The sequence below is a fragment of the Oryctolagus cuniculus genome, chromosome 4 (genome assembly GCF_051225735.1).
Source record: "Oryctolagus cuniculus isolate XC-2025 breed Fujian yellow rabbit chromosome 4, ASM5122573v1, whole genome shotgun sequence".
Classification (NCBI taxonomy): Eukaryota; Metazoa; Chordata; class Mammalia; order Lagomorpha; family Leporidae; genus Oryctolagus; species Oryctolagus cuniculus.
This window is the reverse complement of record NC_142870.1, coordinates 95,753,880-95,771,900: the sequence shown is the minus strand read 5'-3', so window position 1 is coordinate 95,771,900 and position 18,021 is coordinate 95,753,880. Positions and strand designations below refer to the sequence as shown.

Here is an 18,021-nt window from a genome sequence, read left to right as displayed (position 1 = left end):
AAGTGGAACAGCAGGGGCATGAACCTGTACCCATATAGGTCGCAGGTGGAGGCTTTACCCACTGCACCACAACACCAGCCCCAGTGGGAGGATTTTTAAAAGACACTGAATGAGAGACAGGGGACACAGGCTGGGGCACTAGCCCACAGAAGTAGCAAAAAGGAGACTAGAAAGATGGAGACCCTTGAGTGATGCATCATGACATTGGTACGTGAGCCTTGGAGTCCTAAGAGACGGAGGATTCTCAGCAGCCATAGGAGCTGAAAGTCCTTTGCAGTTTGGACCAAAGAACGGGCCAGGAGCTGGCAGCAAGGGGACCGAGGATGAGGCAAATGCAGAATTCAAGCAACAACCCCAAGGCCTTGATTTGGGAGTCAGAGGCCCAGGAGGAAGAATGAACAGGAGTCCGCAGCCACATGGGCAGTTCCTCCCTGCTTCTTCCCCCACGGGGGGCTTAATGGGCCTGTCCAAGGCCACACTGATTGGTGGATCTGGGACTGGAGCCCAAGTCCTGGTATTCCAAGCAGAGGATTCTTTCCACGCATTCCACAATACCCACTTCTCCCTCTCCAATCTTGGCTGCTCCTCAACTACCAGCGGGGAGGGGGAACCCTCCCTACCTCAACTCTCCTCCAACTTTGGCAGTGTCGCTGGGTGCTGGGGCTTGTTCTGGTCAGTGTGGATCCTGGTTACGTCCCTTACAGACGGCAGCTTGTGAATCAGGTTTGAGTTGATCTGGAAAGCCTCACCATCTTTGATTATATGCACGATACCAGGAGTTGAAGCTTCTTGGACTCCTTTACATAAAGCAGTGTTGAATAATACACCAGCCAGCATCTACCTCCCAGCCTCAGAACCCCGCACCCCATCGCTAGGATCCGTGACCAAGAAGTCTTCCTGGGAGGCGCTGCGACAAGGCTCACCCCTACTGCACGCTCCCCCTCCTGTCCTCAGGTATCCTGTCACTCCAGGGTATTTTGTCTCTGCCATGAGTCCTTTGAGATTTTTTTGAGTCAGACATGCCTTGGTTTGGATTCCAGCTTTGCCACACTGGTTGTGTGATAGTAGACCAATGCAGTCATTTCTCTGAGTCTCCAGTTTTTTTATATATTGAGAGAGTAATCTCTATGTTCTTAGGCTGGGATAGCATTTTCTGACTGAGTGGCCACAGGAATAAAACAAAAACCTGTGTAAACACCCAGGCATGGCAGAGTCTGCGCAGCGTGGTGCTCGCGGGAACCGGCAGGTCAGCATTCCCGCGGCTTCCCCACCACCTCAGCCTCGGTTGCTGTTAGAGGCACCATGAGGTCAGGCGTGGCTCCAGAGCATCCAGGAGCCCCTTGCTTCCTGGGAAGGGTCCCACTACACAGCCCACGGTCGCGCGCCCCCTGCTCCTGTCTCCCGGGCACAGAGGTTCAGAGTCCTGGCCAAGCCCAGAGGATATAGCCACAGCAGGGCAGGACACACGGGTTTTCGGGGCCCAGCCGTGGTGCTGTCATGGGTCTGTACGTGCTCGCCCTCCTGCCTCCTTGCAGGACCACTCTCAGTGTTCTGTCTTCTACCAGTGTGGGAACAGCTAGATTGTCAGAAAACCCAGCCTCCATCTTGGTGAGAAGAGCTCAACTAGCCCTTGAGGACAGAAAGCCCAACCAGGGGAAACTGAGGCCCCAAGGAGAGGTGAGACCTGGCCACGGTCATGTGATCAGACAGAGACAGAGCGGAAACCACAACCCTAGCCCTGCCCACAGGCCCCACAGTCTCCCTGCTCTGAGAGCGGTAGCCCTTGACCGCTGCTGCCTCCTCCTACCTTCCAATTGGTTTCTCCAGCTTTGGAGGCCACTGGATGTCCTGGGGCCACTTTGATGCCCGGTGAGACATTACTGACCCCTGAGAGGGAAAGAAACCTGCAATCCAGTGTGTCAAGGGTATGCACCAAAGGGAGGATGCCCAGTGGGACCAGCGGTGTCAAGTTCATGCCTGAAACACCTCCAGGGCCACGTGGTTTGGTTCAGGAACAAGAGAAGGCAACTGGGTCATTGTAGGATTGTCTGTCTTTTGGAGTAAAAGGAATAGAAGTAAGGATGCTTCCCTTGCCAGGAGGGTCAGCCCCTCAAACCGCAAGGTCAAAGGGCATCTCTGCCCTCTATAGTCTCTCTTCCTCAGCACCCTATCCCTCCCTCTCCTCCCCATCAACTCTTCCTTCTCTGGTTACACTGATTATCATCTGCAGACAGCAGCCTGGGGGCCTCCCTTCCTAAGAAATATAACCTGGCAGGAACAGCCACTGCTCTTGAAGGCCTCCTGTGCCCCGCTGCCCCTGAGCCAGACCGGGCACTTACCGGCAGCCCTTGCAAACCTCACCACAACCATGCCAAGGAGTTGCTGTTGCTGGATTTCTCCAAGGCAGCACAGACTCCGAGAAGTGCGTGGCCACACAGCAGGATGCACACCCAAGCATGTCTGAAATGCACGCTCTTTGCTCCCTAACCTGCTGCAGGTACATCCTCTGTGCTGGATGTAGCCAGGCCCAGGAAGGAGCCCCTCACCCCTGCCTGGGCTGTTTAGCTAGCAGGAGGCCCACTACCTGTCTCCCCATAACTGGGTCAGGGTCTCCGGCAGATCCTTCAAGTTAGTACTGGTTGGGGAGCCTGTGGGCCTGGTGCTTGCAGGGGACAGGTGGGAGATGGGGGCAGGCAGCACACGGGACCCTGCATGGCCAGTTAGTGCCGTCCTTCCATACCCACCTTTGGTGCTGCCACCTCCCCCGCAGAGGACCAGGAAACAGTCTTTGGGGGCTCTTTCCACTTCCCGCCCCAGACGTCTTTTTCAGGCGGCCGTGCTTCTAAGCTGCGTTTGAAGCTCTTTAGCCGAGAGCGGCGTTTCATCTGTGCCGGCCAGGGCCAGCAGGAAGCACAGACGACTGAGCAGTGCCCGGCTTTGTTGGGCTTTGGGCGCCTGAGCTGCCAGAGGCACGTGGCCCGTCTCCACAGAAGTCTGGAGGCCCGAGAGGGGCTGCGGCGACGAGGAGTCCGCAGAGAGGCCTGCCAGCCGCTGCTCACCTGTCTAGACGCTGAGGCCTGAACCTGGCCCCCTTGCAGGCAGAGCTGGACTGGCATCCTTGCTTCCGCCTCACACCCTCTGCACGCACGTCAGCAATAAGGGACGTTGCTGTTTGTAAAACACCTTTGTAGTTTTTGTCTCTTGTTCTCAGTGACCCAGTGAAGTGGGCTTTATAGTGTCCCTGTGACAGGCTCACTGTGTCCCTCTTCTCTCCTAGAAAAGCCCTCCTGTGTTGAAATTGTAACCCCCAGTCCCTCGGAGGCTGACTGTATTTGGAGACAGGGCCTTTAAAGAGATGACTACAGTAGAAAGAAGCTGTTCAGTGGGCCCCAAAGCAGTGTGACTGCTGTCCTCACGGCAGGAGGAAATTTGGGCACCCCCTGCTTGATTCCCTGGGCTGGTCCATCGCAGCCCCAGATCTGGACCTGGTGTGCTAATGGGAAGGAGAGTGGAGTGGGAGTGGGACTGAGGGTAGCAAGGATCTCCCACACTTCCCAAAGGCACTGCAAGAGAGGAGCCCAGATTAGGACACCTGTATATCCAGAGTTTCCCGTTCATTTTAAATGATGGAATTTTCATTAATGAGAACCCAGCAGCCCACGTGAGAATGGGTGGAAAAGTAATGCAGTAAGAGAGATTGGTGGAACCAGACCAGGATGTCTGTTACGTGGAGGCTAAATGAGTTAATTCATGGAAAGCCTGTTTCCCAGCTCAGTCTGGGTAAGCGGTTATTACTATTGTTATTAATCAGTATCTTTTTCCTCCTTCGGACCAAACCTGTCAAAGCCTTTGGCACTAAAGCATCTATCTTACCCAGTTTATTCAACAAACATTTATTAGTCTGGTACACCAAGGGCAGGGCTAGTTGCTAGGAATACCAAGAACAGAAACCTGTCTTTAACTCCAGTGGAGTTGGGAGAGGCCATCACCACTGGGAGAGATACGCCAATCTGAGTTCAAGACAAGGAGCCAGCATGGAGCCCGGGGTAGCCCAGGGTGCTAACCAGAGTTTCTTCAAGCAGAGAGATATTTACTCACCTAATTAAGAACCTGCACACAGTTCCTTTGGCATTCAGAGCCCCCACAAGGGTCTGAAGCACAGAGTGGACCGGTCAGATGTGTCTTAGATTCAAGTGCTCTGCCAGCCTCTCTGATCAGTGTTCACCCCTGACCTCTCCTCCTGACAGTGAGCAGAACAAGCAAATGAAAGCAGAATGGGGCTGTTGAGATAAAACAGGCAGGAAAGGTAGAAGAGGGAAAAGACGACAGAGGGAAGAAACGGACCAAGCGGGATGCCCACTTACTCTAAAGCTCGCCTGAATCTCTAGCCTCAGCATGGATCTATAAAACTCCACAAACACTGAGGATTTAAGAAAATATTTTTAGTCCTAATAGTATCTATTGGGATACCTGCACACAGCAGATAGACAGTTGGGAGTTTGTCAGGGCAGAGGAAAAAGGACAATGAAATGAACAAGTTCTGTGCGCCCACTCTGTGCCAGCTACTCTCCCATTCAGCTCTGCCATTTCAATCTCATAACGGCACTTTGAAGTCGATGTTGCTAGAGGAAGCTCTGGATCAAAGCAGTCAGGAAGCGACTTGTGTATGTTCTCCACTCCAGCTCCTGGGTATGTTTGGGGCAGTTTTATTGCCTAGGGCTCAGGTTCTCAAACTTGAGTGTGCTTTAGAATCTTCCAGGGGCTTGTTGGAACACAGACTGCTGGGCCCCGCCCTCACAGTGCCTGGTTCAGTAGGTCTGGGGTGGAGCTCAAGAATTTGCATTCCCCACAGGTTCTCAGGAGATGCTGCAGCTGCTGCTAGTTCAAGATGACACTGAGAGCCACTGGCCAGTGGGGATGACCCACCCAGTACCTTCACCCAAGCGGTCCCCAAAGTGTGTGCGTTTTGGAATCACCTAGGCAACTTTAAAAACAAATCCTGACGCTGGCTTCCATGCCCACACATTGCGATGTAATTGGTGTGAGGTACCACCCGAGCCCTGGTGCTGTTAAAGCTAACTCATTGGAGAGCACTGATCTCGCCTCATTTCCCCTTGAGTCACCACCATCACCCCCGTCCGCTTCAGCTGCCCGCCTCCGGCCGCACAGTGGAATTTGTCACTGACCGGTGCTGCACACAGTGCCACTCCCCAGCCTCTCCTCCTGTCCCAGTCCACCATTCCAGAACTCCTCAGGTCTCATCCTCGCCTTCTCCCTTTTCATCCAGTTCTTCAACTCCTTCCCTGCCCAACCTAAAGCTGGCGCTGCAGGTTTTACTGCAGCCAACTCCTGCACACGGCCGACATCCATCTCCTTGTCCTTCGGTTTGGCCTCATCCACCTGAACGGGTTTGAGGGTGTGGATCTCAATCACACTGCAGGTGGGGCAGTCCAGAGGAACTGGCTGAAGTTGATGACACTTGACTGGAGTTTTGATGGACAAGTAAAAGTAAGACAGGACATGTCAAGGAAGGGCAGCACACCTGTGGGAGCACAAGGGAGGGAAGAAGTGGGGATGCCTGGAGCAGGAGCCTAGCCCTTTGGGGACAGGAAGGGAAACTGCCAAGGCAGCCCCCAGCCTTAGGAAGGATACTGGGCATCAAGCCAGGGAGTTTGAATTCATCTTTGTAAACAAAGTGCGGCTGATAGATTTTCAGATGACTTCAACTTATGACATTAATGCATACTTACAGAGAATAGGGACCACCTGGAAAAGCACAAATAATAAGTTACCTGTATTGATTACCTAGAGCTTTCCACTATTATGATTGTGCTAGGATTTTTTTTTCTTTTCTTTTCTACCTGTTCTTGTTTAGTTGACAGTGTGCCTTATTCCCCACCTGCACACTCGACCTTGTAACATAGACACATGTAGTGGTATCAAAACTCTGCACATGTTGTAATAGCAGCAAAAAACTCTGTCCTGTGCAGACCATATCCTTTATTTAATCGTCCCCTACAGGTGGAAGCGTGAAGGGGGAGGGGGAGACTTCACTATCATAAATGATGCCACAGTGTACATATTTGGAAGAACTTAGATCTTGTCAGTGATTTCTCAAGATCAATACCAAGAAAGAAATTAGTGGATCGAATAGCACAAAAGTCTTAGAATTGTATTATAATTGCCCAAATTGTTTCCAGAATGTCTCCTGCATGATCATTGTGAAAGGATCCACGTGGCATCTTCTCTTCCCCAGCACTTGGGTGGCTTGTGCCACTGAGGGTTCTTGTTGAGGTGAAGACCGGATCCATTTGCATTTCTAAAACTGTATACCAGGGGCTGAACCAAGTGGTCCAGATTGGAGCTGCTCCTGTGTTCTTGCTAGTCCTCACCTGTTCCCAGTCTCGATCTTCTTTCTTTCCTGGAGAGCTCTTGCTGAGTGCTCTCTTACCCACAGAGCACTGCATGTGCTTGGTTGCGGAGGAGCCGGAGCAATGCTGAAAGGCCCAGCTCTGGGGCCGCCACAGGCTTCTGCCTGACCCAGAGACCCTCTTCCTCCAGCACTGGCCCAGAGGAGTCTCTGGACAGCAATTATCCTTAAGGAAAAAAGGGTTTTTTAAATTTTCCAGTGAAATTGCCAGCTGGGCTTATTGCTAAATGATTTTCTTTTCTGCATCCTGTGACTCCCCAGCCACACGGGGGCTCATCCCTGTGTCTCCTTCCTCTCCTCCACCAGGTGTCCACCCTTCAGGATCTCACTGAAGCCTGTGTGACATGTTTTCTTATGCACCTTGCCTGGCCGGCCAGTCACTCAGGCTTCCTTGATCCTAGAGTTCCATTACAGCTTTTTCTACACCCACCTGTGTGTCTCCCTGGTGACCAAGGGTCCCTCGAGAAGAGGACATTTTATACCTCCAATTTCTAACACGGTGACTGGCACTCAGTGGCTGTGGAGTGAATGAGGGAGTGAGTCTCTGCTTGGATAAGGTGCACAGACACTCCATCTTAGATACGAGTGAGTTGAAGAGTGTAAGACTAAATGGAGATGACGTGATTTGCCAAGATCACCCTCTGAATCTTTAGTGTCTGCGTCTTGGGTTCTGTGGTTGAGATAATAGTGGTTCTTTGGACCTTGATGCTGGCTTGCATTCTGTTCTCTTTCATTGTAGTGCCAAATCTAATGTGTGCCTAAGTATCTCTGTGACAGAGGAATAATCTCTGTGATAGAGGGGGTTAAGTGACGCCAGAATTTGCCATAATGTGTTCCAGAGAAAACTGATAAGAGAGTCCTTCAAAATGTTCATGGAAAATGGAAGTAAAAGTTTATTTTGGTCTAAAATTTTTTTTTGAAATCCATGTGATTTTCCCATAATGCTCATTTTCCACAAACTTCTTGAAGATCCCTCTCATACGTGTGGATTTCTAATGTTCTGCACCAAAATAAAATTCCTTCTAATTCCACTTTCCATTGGCTTTTTGAAGCACCCTCCTAACTGTAGGCCATTCATCGGTATCACACAGGAGAAGGCTTTGGTGGGCTAAGTGTGGGAAACAAAGTAAAACGATGGATCTCAGGACTTCTCAGTAGGAAGCTGAAAGAAAGAGCGAATGGACGATGGTAGAGAAGAGGAAGGAAGGCTGAGCTTTGTCTCAGGGGTGGACAGCAGGCATCTCGGGCTTTTTATACCAGGGGAGATTCAGAGACCAAATTCCAAGGCAGATGGCAGAAAGCACACCAAGATCCTAGCCCCTTCCTGTATCTCCTCGGCCCCACATCCGTGTCAGCCCCTGCCCCCACCCACCCTTGCTGATGAGATCAGCCTTCATTACTTCTTTGCTGGAGCCAGGAAGCAAGGTAATGTGTGGGAAGTGATAACAACTCCAGAGTTAAAGCCACTCAACAGGAAAATTTGTTAAAAGACCAAGACATTGTAAAGCTAAAGCACTTGAGTATCTTAAGTCCCCTGCCTCTTAGAACATTTTGTTACCAGAGACTGTTTCAAGGAGGGAAAACACTGAACTGTCACAGCACTGTCAGATACCAAAAGCTGGTACAAAGAGCAGCGTTTTCTAAGACATCTGTCTCTGCCACTAGAGAAAGCTCTAGAAAGGTTCGCTCTTCTCCTCCGCTCCCCACCCCCTCCCTCCTCACCCCTAGATGCGCTGTTTTCATTTCTCCCCCTCCTCTCCCTTCTCCCCCCTCCTTGCCCTCCTCCCCCCTCCCCGCCCACCTTCATTTCTTGTACTTCTCTTTCTCTCTCTCCGCCCACATGGTTTTCACAGACACCCTTAGAATGACACAGTAAGCTAAGACTACCCAACAGTTATTCAACCCCCTCGGTAAGAAGGGAACTAATTAAGTGAGTAGAGATTTAGACATTCATGGTTTATTAGGTCCAAACTCCCTCAGAGAGCCTGGAGCCTGCTCCTAAACAAACATTACCCTTTTATGGCTTCTTATTCCAAGTCCACATTAGAGGGAGGGCGCAGGGAGGCAGTGTGTTTTCACAGCCGTGGAAAAGGGAGTCCTAGAGCAGGAATGAAAGTGTCGGTGCAGGTGGACAGGGAAAGCTGTGCCTCTCGCAGAGACTGATGCAGTTGTTGGCAGCCGATGTCCATCGATGAGCACGGGTAGTTTGGACTATGGAATTGTCGACATATGTGTGGGCAGCCGGAAGGTTTGTTTAACTGTCTTCATTAGAAATACATCCATCAAGAGAATGCTTTTGAGCAATAGTTAGCCTTATAAACAAAAGAGTGAAGACAAATCCAAATACCTCCTGGCCAGTCTTAACAAACACTGTTGCGCTATACCAGGAGGCACTTTGGAAGACAAAAGCCATCTGTGAAATAAACAAAAGCATCAACACCGATACAATTTTCCAGTTGGTGGATATTCATAGAACCTTAGTGATTAGTCACAACCTACCAGAAGAAAAAAGGTGCTTTTTGCCTTGATTGGCAAAAGAGTGAAGCTGACTTAAACATTTTCTTATTCTCCTTCTGTTTTAAATAAATAAAAGTTGCCTTGTAAAAATGAGTCTTGGTCCCAACATCAAATGTTAACCCTGCCATTGCTTTCATAAGAAATCAGAAGGCAAAATCCAAGCCCCAGGACCTCTGTAGAAAGCTTCTCCCAGGTTCTGAGTCAGAATGAGTACCATGGCAGGGGCCATCGGCTCGGTGGCTCCGAGCCCAGCACTCAATGTTTTCTGCCCCCTCCTCCTCCAGTGTGGACCCACAAAATCCACTGTAGGTAAAAGATTCTTTTCCTTGGCTTCGATCAATCCCCCGGTGTCCTAACTGAGCTCCTGAGGATGTCCGAGAAGGTTGGTTCAGCAGTGGCTTACCACAGGCCAGAGTTGAGGTGAGGTAGCCAGCAGTCATCATCAGTCCGGCCAAGGTGTTACTGAGATGTCTGGAGGAGAGAAGACTTGGTCTGGCTAGGAGAATGGCTGCCATCAACGTTCCTTCCTGTCTTGGTCCCAAACCAATGTGCCTTTAACTGAGCTTGGAGGTTGAAAATTATTTAAGAAGTTTACATTATTTTGTTGACTGGCATTGTTTTGTAGTGGGTTAAACCACCTTGTGTGTCACTAGCATTCCATATCAGAGAGCTGGTTTAAGAATGGGAGGCTCTGCTTCTGATCCAGCTCCCTGCTAATGTGCCTGGGAAAGCAGCGGAGGATGGTCCAACTATCTAGGAGACCCAGCTGGAGTTCCTGGCTCCTGGCTATTGTGACCATTTGGGGCGTAAACCAGTAGATGGAAGATCTCTCTTTTTCTGTCTCTCCCTTTCTCTCTCATTCTGCCTTTCAAATAAGTAAGATAATTTAAAAAAAGAAATTTATATTATTTTACATTTGAAGAGGTGTCTTGATACATCAATCTATTCCTTGGGTGTGTGTTCATGTTCTGAATCAAAACCTTTGTTTACTAGAGCTGGGCTTCTGTCCAAGAAAAGGTCCATGTACTGTCCATTGCCCGTGAGGAAATGCCCTGTTCAGAGTGAGCATGGAAAGACTGCTGGCCTTCCAGGGCCCACCCCTGGCCAGAGCCAGCCCGAGGAACAGAAAGGCCTGAAAGCGCTGGTTTCGCTGTCTCCCCCTGCAGACCTTGGCGATCAGCTCCTGGAAGTGGTGGGGCTTGAGGGAGCCATGGAGATGGGACAGATCTACACCGGCCTGAAGAGCGCGGGCAGGAGGCTGGCACAGTGCTCCTCTGTCACCATCAGGTACGCCTCCTCATGACCCCGCAGCCCCTGCTTCTCTGCGCCTCTCCAAACATCCCTGCACAAAACAACTGGGAAGCCATCTTCAGAGTCCAGGGCAGGGACAGTGGAGGATAAATGCTTGATAACGTTTGAAGCAATGTCTCTGTAGACCATTTCCCAAACGGGACAGCATGCAGCCATCCAGGACATCAGCTGGGGGTTCCGGCACAGCCTACTCTGGCCCCTTCAAATGATCTGCTGAAACTATAAACAGGGGCATACAATTATGAGGTCCAGAGAACCAAGAATCCAACTCCTTGACTTGTTTTAATCCTTTCAACATATTTTTATTTGTCTTTATCACTAACTGTCCTCAGGGTCAGTCTCAGGTGCTGCGGGGCACACTCTGATAAAAACCAGGTTCTCCGCTCTGCTCACTGTTTCCTATGCACCTTTGCTAACCCATCAGTATCAGCAGACCTGCCCACTGATGACAGTTCCTCCAGGTATGGACCACACAGTTCAGCCACTGCCAGGCTCCTGGAAGAGGTGGGGCCTAGCAGAGGGGCCCCTCCCATTCCAGTAGCCTCTGTTGAATTGGTCACTTTTTGTCTAAGATGCTTCCCCACCTGAGCGTTGTGGAAGTCTTCATTCCTTGCCGAGTATGCTTTGGGGGTTCTCCTAGAGGTGTCTGCAGCATACAGCTTTCCTAGGTCTTTGACCACAGAACCCTCTTCTCCCAGAACCTCCTGGGCAAGGGTCCCACTCTGCTCTTGGCATCCCTCAGAAGGGCCCCACAGCTGGGCCCTGGGGTCTCTTACTTGGAGGTATATGCCTTTCTTCATTCCCTCTGTCTGCTCTGTCTTTTCTGTTCCCCAAAGCTTTGCTCCTTCCTCTTTCTGAACCATTTTGTGAGAGGGACCCTGTTTTCCAGATGTGTCTCTTTAGCCTGTCCATTCTCCAGGACCCCAGTGGAGAACAGGTCCAGTTAAGCATGTATAAATGGTAACTTTCTTTAAAAAAAAAAAAAAAAGAAAGGAAAAAAGATTGGGGCCAGTGCTGTGGCACAGTAGGTTAAATCCTCCACATGCAGTGCCAGCATCCCATATGTGTGCCAGTTCTAGTCCCAGCTACTCCTCTTCTGATCCAGCTCTCTGCTATGGCCTGGGAAAGCAGTGGAAGATGGCCCAAACACTTGGGCCCCTGCACCCTTGTGGAAGACCCAGAAGAAGCTCCTGCCTCCTGGCTTTGGATCAGCTCAGCTCCGACCATGGTGGCCAACTGGGGAGTGAACCAGTGGATGGAAGACCTCTCTTATCTCCCTCTCACTGTCTGTAACTCTACCTCTCAAATAAATAAATAAAAATCAGAGTTACAGAGAGAGCAAGAAGGAGATTCAGTGAGAGAGAGAGAGAGATCGTCCATCCATTAGTTCACTCTCCCAAATGGCCACAATAGCCAGAGTTGGGCCAATCTGGAGCCAGGAGCTTCTTCTGGGTCTCCCATATGGGTGCAGGGGCCCAAGGACTTTCCCAGGCACATTAACAGGGAGCCAGATTGGAAGTGGAGCAGCCAGGACTAGAATTGGTGCCCATATGGGATGCCGGTACTGTAGGCAGCAGCTTCACCCACTATGCCACAGCACTGGCCCCTAAACTAAAACTTACATAGGCCACAGAGAACAGAACATCTGCTCCCTGAGAAGTCAGAAAGCCGTGTGTGGGTGTGGGGCAGAGGGAGACTGTCTCTTCATAGTCAGATCTGTTTACAGATGGAAATGGAAGACATAAGCCAGGAGTCCCATCCTCTTGGGCATTCCCAGATACTCTCCTTAACCCCAGGAACAAAATGCCACTCTTTTCCTTCTGTGATTTGTCTTTGTTATTAAATATCCTTGGGGCCAGCGTTGTGGCATAGCAGATTAAGCTGCTGCCTGTGATGCCAACATCCCGTACGGGTACTGGTTTGTGGTCTGGCTGTTCCACTTCCGATCCACACTCCCTGCTTATGCACCTGGGAAAGCAGCAGATGGCCCCAGTACTTGAGCCCCTGCCATCCATGGAGGAGATCCACATGAAGCTCCTGGCCCCTGGCTTTGGCCTGGCCCAGCCCTGGCTGTTGTGGCCATTTGGGGAGTGACCCAGCAGATGGAAGACCTCTTTCTGTGTCTCTTCCCCCACTCTTTCCGTAACTCTGCCTTTCAAAAAAATAAATATTTTTAAAAATAAAAAAATATTCTCAGTCTCAGTGGGAGAAGCATCTCATCAAAACACAGCTTTCCCCTCTTGCTTTATAATCAGAAACAGGACAGTTGCCAATCCAGGTGAGGGCTTCCCAGCCAGTGAGTGGGAACTGTTCCCCAGTCGCCCAGCCTGCAGGCCTCCCATCGGCCTTGTGGAGGGAATTCCCAGCTCTTCCACAAAAGGAAGTCCTAGGACTCCATCTCCCCTAGTGAGAATCCAGATGCAGACGAGCCTTGTCTCGGTCCGGAAGGTCACACATTGTCCTCTCCTCCTCCCCAGAACAACATTCCCGGATGACCCCTTTCCCGGCTAAGCCAGGTGCACAGCCCACACAACCCCAGAGTGTGCTGTGTTCCAGACAGCGTGCAAAGCAAGGCACACTCAGACCTGAGCTGTACCTGATGCCATCTCTCATTCCTCAGTGAGGCCGGGCCCTTCCCAGTTCCCAGCGGGGAGCCGTGGCCACTGCTGCAGGCCCCCACGCTGTTGGCCCCTGTACCCTGGCTGTGGGGTCTCAGCACTCACCATCTGCGGTGTTGCTCGGCAGACCTCAGCAACAGAACCAGCCCGGTGCTTTTGAAAACACTGGTGCCAGGGCTGGCCCCAGACATGCCACGTTGGAATCCCTGTGGTAGACCAGCAATCTACTATAAACACACTGCTCAGGACAGAGAAGGTCTCCCAGGTGTAGGCAGCCCTGACTGCCACTACCCCCTCCTCCAAGGAGCTCACTGTGTTCTCTCATTTTTCGGGGTTCCAGGACTAACAAGCTGCTGCCGATGCAGGTGGATGGGGAGCCCTGGATGCAGCCCCGTTGCACGGTGAGTCTTGGCCATCTTTGCTTTGCACCTTTGGGGGCAGTGGCTCGGTAGGAACTTGTGGATTTCGCACACTGAGGGCAGCCCCTCCTCCACTGTACTCGCCATCCTCGCAGGCCCCTGCCAGCCTTCACGGAGTGTCTGGCACTTCGAGACACCGATCACAAAACAGAGGAGACACAGAACCGTCTTCCACAAGTCCATGGTTTTAGGCCGTGAATCCTGAGCCTTCATCCGCCCTATCCTTCAGCACCTCAACTTGAATCATTCACAGCTAATCACCAGGGAAACCAAAAACAGAGGACACACCTTTCAAATCTAGTAGAAGTTAAAATGTATGAGCCCCATCAATATAACAAAAGACAGAAAGCAAGTGACAAGCCAACATTTAAATGCTTTCAAAGAGGAAAGAGGTTCATATTAAATATATAGATACTGACAAAATAATAAATGGGCTAAGGTGCCATATTAAAAACCAGTACTGGGGCCGGTGCCTTGGCTCACTTGGTTAATCCTCCACCTGCGGCGCCGGCATCCCATGTGGGTGCCGGGTTCTAGTCCCGGTTGCTCCTCTTCCAGTCCAGCTCTCTGCTGTGGCCCAGGAAGGCAGTGGAGGATGGCCCAAGTGCTTGTGCCCCTGCACCTGCGGGGGAGACCAGGGGGAGACACCTGGCTCCTGGCTTCAGATTAGTGCAGCGCCAGCCGTGGCAGCCATTTGGGGAGTGAGCCAACAGAAGGAAGATCTTTCTCTCTGTCTCTCTCTCTCTCTCTCTCACTGTCTATAACTCTACCTGTAAAAAAAAAAAAAAAAAAAAAAAAAGCCAATACTTTCATCTTGAGTTAAAAATTAAAATGCATGGGTGGTACAGTGGGTTAAGCCACATCCCTTAGCAGAGTGTCTGGAACAAGTCCCGCCTCCACTTCCCACCCAGCTTCCGGCTAATGCACAGCCTGGGAGGCAGCAGATGATGCTTCACGGACTGGAGTCTCTGCCACCCACCTGGGAGGCCTGAATGGAGTTCCTGGCTCCTGGCTTCAGCCTGGCTCAGCCCTAGCTGTTGCAGACATTTGGGGAGTGAACCAACAGATGGACCATCTTGTTTTCTGTCTCTTTGCCTTTCACATAAATAAACTTTGTTAAAAATTAAGAACCAATTGTATGCTTCTTATAAAAATAGTCTTAAAACAAAAACATATAACTTTTTGTTTTAATTTTTATCAAGTATAGAGAAATTAAAGAAATGATAATGTTAACTCTATTGACTTTAGGCAAACCAACACTCTAACATGTCAAAATCATAAGGTAGAATAAGGAAGGTCATTTTTATTTAATAAAAAACACATTCAATTATGAAATGTAGTGGTCATAAAAATTTCAGGGGCTGGTGCTGTGACATAGTGGGCTAAGCCTCCACCTGCAGCACCAGCATCCCATGTGGGTGCTGATTTGTGTCCTGGCTGCTCCTCTTCCGATCCAGCTCTCTGCTATGGCCTGGGAAAGCAGTGGAATATGGCCCAAGTGCCATATATCCCACATTGGGAGACCAGGAGAAAGCTCCTGGCTCTTGGCTTCAGATATGCCCAGCTCCAGCCATTGAGGCCATTTGGGGAGTGAACCAGCAGATGGAAGATCTGTCTGTCTGTAACTCTACCTCTCTGCAATCAATTATTTTTTAAGATTTATTTATTTGAGAGGTAGAGTTACAGAGAGAGGGAGAGGAAAAGAGAAGGGTGTCCCATCTGGTGGTTCACTCCCTGAATGGCCACAACAGCTGGAGCTGGGCCGATCCAAAACCAGGAGCCAGGAGATTCTTCCCAATTTCCCACACAGGTGCAGGGGCCCGAGCACTTGGACCATCCTCCACTGCTTTCCTAGGCCACCGCAGGGAGCTGGATCATTAGTGGAGCAGCCAGGAATTGAACTGGTGCCCATATGGGATGCTGGTGCTGCAGCAAAGTCTTTTTTTTTTTTTTTTTTTTTTTGGACAGGCAGAGTGGACAGTGAGACAGAGAGACAGAGAGAAAGGTCTTTCTTTGCTGTTGGTTCACCCTCCAATGACCGCCGCGGCTGGCGCGCTGCGGCCAGCACACCGCGCTGATCCGAAGGCAGGAGCCAGGTGCTTCTCCTGGTCTCCCATGGGGTGCAGGGCCCAAACACTTGGGCCATCCTCCACTGCACTCCCGGGCCACAGCAGAGAGCTGGCCTGGAAGAGGGGCAACCGGGACAGAATCCAGCGCCCCAACCGGGACTAGAACCCGGTGTGCCGGCACCGCAAGGCATTAGCCTAGAGAGCCGCGACGCCGGCCTGCAGCAAAGTCTTAGCCCACTGCGCCACAGTGCCAGCCCAATCCTGGTAACTTTTGATGAAGTAGAGAATACTTTCAAGGAATTACATACATGATCTTAAAACAAATAGTCTTCCTGCTGAATTCTTCCACACTATTAGGAAGTGATTGTTTCAGTAAAATTTTCCATAATACACACAAAGATAGAAGCTGCCCAATCCATGTTATGAAATGAAGACAGATTAAAAAAAACTTACAAAAATTTTACTTAAAAATGGAAAATTATAACTCAATCTCAAATATGAATAAGATATAAAAGTTTTTATTATAATATTGGTAGATAGAATTTATGTTAAAAGAATCATTCATTCCCCAAAACATAGCAAAGAAATTAAAAGAAATCTTCTAATGTTAGTTTTGACAGAAAATTTACATGGTAATATAAACAGATGACCTAAAAATGTTGAGTTACATTCAGCATTTCTGATTTTTAAAAATAAAATCGGCTAGAGGAAGTGGGTATTAGCCTGGTGATTGGAACAGCTGCGTCTTGCCTGCAAGTACCTGGGCTTGATTCTCAGCTCCTGCTCCTGACAGTGCAGGCCCCCAGGACCGATGGCGCCTATGACTGAGTCCCTGCCACCCACATGGGAGACCTGGGTTATGTACTCAGTCCCTGCCCAGCCCCCTTCCTTAGGAGAGTTTGGAGAGTGAACCAGGGGGTCTCTCTTTCTCTCAATTAAATAATAAAATTCTGAAAACTTTTTACAACATACAAACCCTAGAAAACTAAGACCAGAAGGTACATGCTCAAAATAGTGAAGAAGTATCTCGGTTAGAATAATAACTACTATTTTACCTAATAGTAGAATGTTAAAGGAATTACTAAAATCATAGACAAGACATGTCTGCTGACATTATTCACAAGTTATAACCCGTGAAACAGAAGATAAATGTAAGTATTTGGAAAAGAGCAGAAACTGTCATTATTTGCAGTTGATATTATGTATATAGAAAGCTAATAGAACCATTGAAAACCTCATGGGACAAACTATTTCATTGAAGCCTTATAGAAACAGATAGGGGGATGGCATCATGACAGAGTGGGTTAGGTCTCTGCCTGCAATGCCAGCGTCCCATGTGGAAGCCAGTTCCAGTCCTGGATGGCCCACTTCTGATTCAGTTGCCTGCTATTATGCCTGGGATAACAGTGGAAGATGGCCCAGAGTGCTTGGGCTCCTGCACCCATGTGGGAGACCCAGATGAAGCTCCTGGCTCCTGGCTTCAGCCTGGACAGCCCCAGCTATTGTGGTTATTTAGGGAGTGAACCAGTGAATGAAAGACCTCTCTCTCTCTCTCTCTCTCTAACTCTGCCTTTCATATCAATCAAATAAATTTAAAAAAGAAAGAAACATAGACAGGGATGGGCGTTTGGTCCAGTGGTTAGAACACCAACGTCCCCCATCAGAGCGCCTGGGGTTAATGCCCAGCTCGGCTCCTGAGTGCAGCTTTCTGTTAAGCTCCTGCTGTGAGAGAGCAGGTGATGACTCAGGTAGTGGGGTCCCTGCTCCCCATGTGGGAGTTCCACCTTCAGACCCAGCCAGGGGCGATTGCAGGCATTTGAGAAGTGAACCAGCCGATAGGTGCTCTCTCCCTATCTCTGTATCACCTCCTCCGCTTCTCTCTCTCTGTCTCTTCGTGTGTGTGTGTGTTTGTGTGTGTGTGAGAGAGAGAGAATCTCTCCCCTCGCAAATAAGTTAAAATTTGTAAAAAATGCAAGTGTGTTTAAAAAGACATTAATAGCTTTTCATTATCAGCAAAAATGAATCTAAAGAATTATAGTAGAAAAAAACAGGGGTCAGCGCTGTGACATACATAGTAGGCTAAGCTTCCACCTGCGGCACTGGCATCCCATATGGATACCGATTCGAGTCCTGGCTGATCCTCTTCTTTTCTTTTTTTTTTTTTTACTCTTTTTTTTAAGATTTATTTATTTGAAAAGCAGAGTTACAGAGAGGCAGAAGCAGAGAGAGAGAGAGGTGTTCCATTCTCTAGTTCACTCCCCAGATGGCCATATCGTCCGGAGCTGCGCCTATCCCTAGCCAGGAGCTTCTTCTAGGTCTCCCGTACAGGTGCAGGAGCCCAAGGATTTGGGCCGTCTTCTACTGCTTTCCCAGGCCATAGCAGAGAGCTGGATTGAAAGTAAGGGAGCTGGAACTCAAACCAGTGCCCATATGGGATGCCAGTACTGCAGACGGCATCTTTACCCACTAAGCCACAGTGCCAACCCCTGCTTCTCTTCCGGTCCAGCTCTCTGCTGTGGCCTGGGAAGGCACTGTAGGGTGGCGCAAGTGCTTGGGCCCCTGCCACTTCATGGGAGACCTGGAGGAAGCTTCTGACTTCAAATCAGCCCAGCTCTGGCAGTTGCAGCCATTTGGGGAGTGAAACAGTGGATGGAAGA

General features: G+C 49.9%; 1 protein-coding gene across 5 annotated transcripts in view; it reads left to right on the top strand.

The window, feature by feature from the left end:
* Positions 1 to 18,021, top strand: part of DGKG (diacylglycerol kinase gamma) — a 212,200-nt gene that overhangs the window by 183,505 nt on the left and 10,674 nt on the right. For all 5 annotated transcript variants that reach the window (XM_051859167.3, XM_051859166.3, XM_051859165.3 and 2 more), the window contains 2 exons: positions 10,114 to 10,234; positions 13,217 to 13,277. In XM_051859167.3, the coding sequence (XP_051715127.1) occupies positions 10,114 to 10,234; positions 13,217 to 13,277 (182 nt within the window). The remainder of the gene's footprint in view (positions 1 to 10,113; positions 10,235 to 13,216; positions 13,278 to 18,021) is intronic.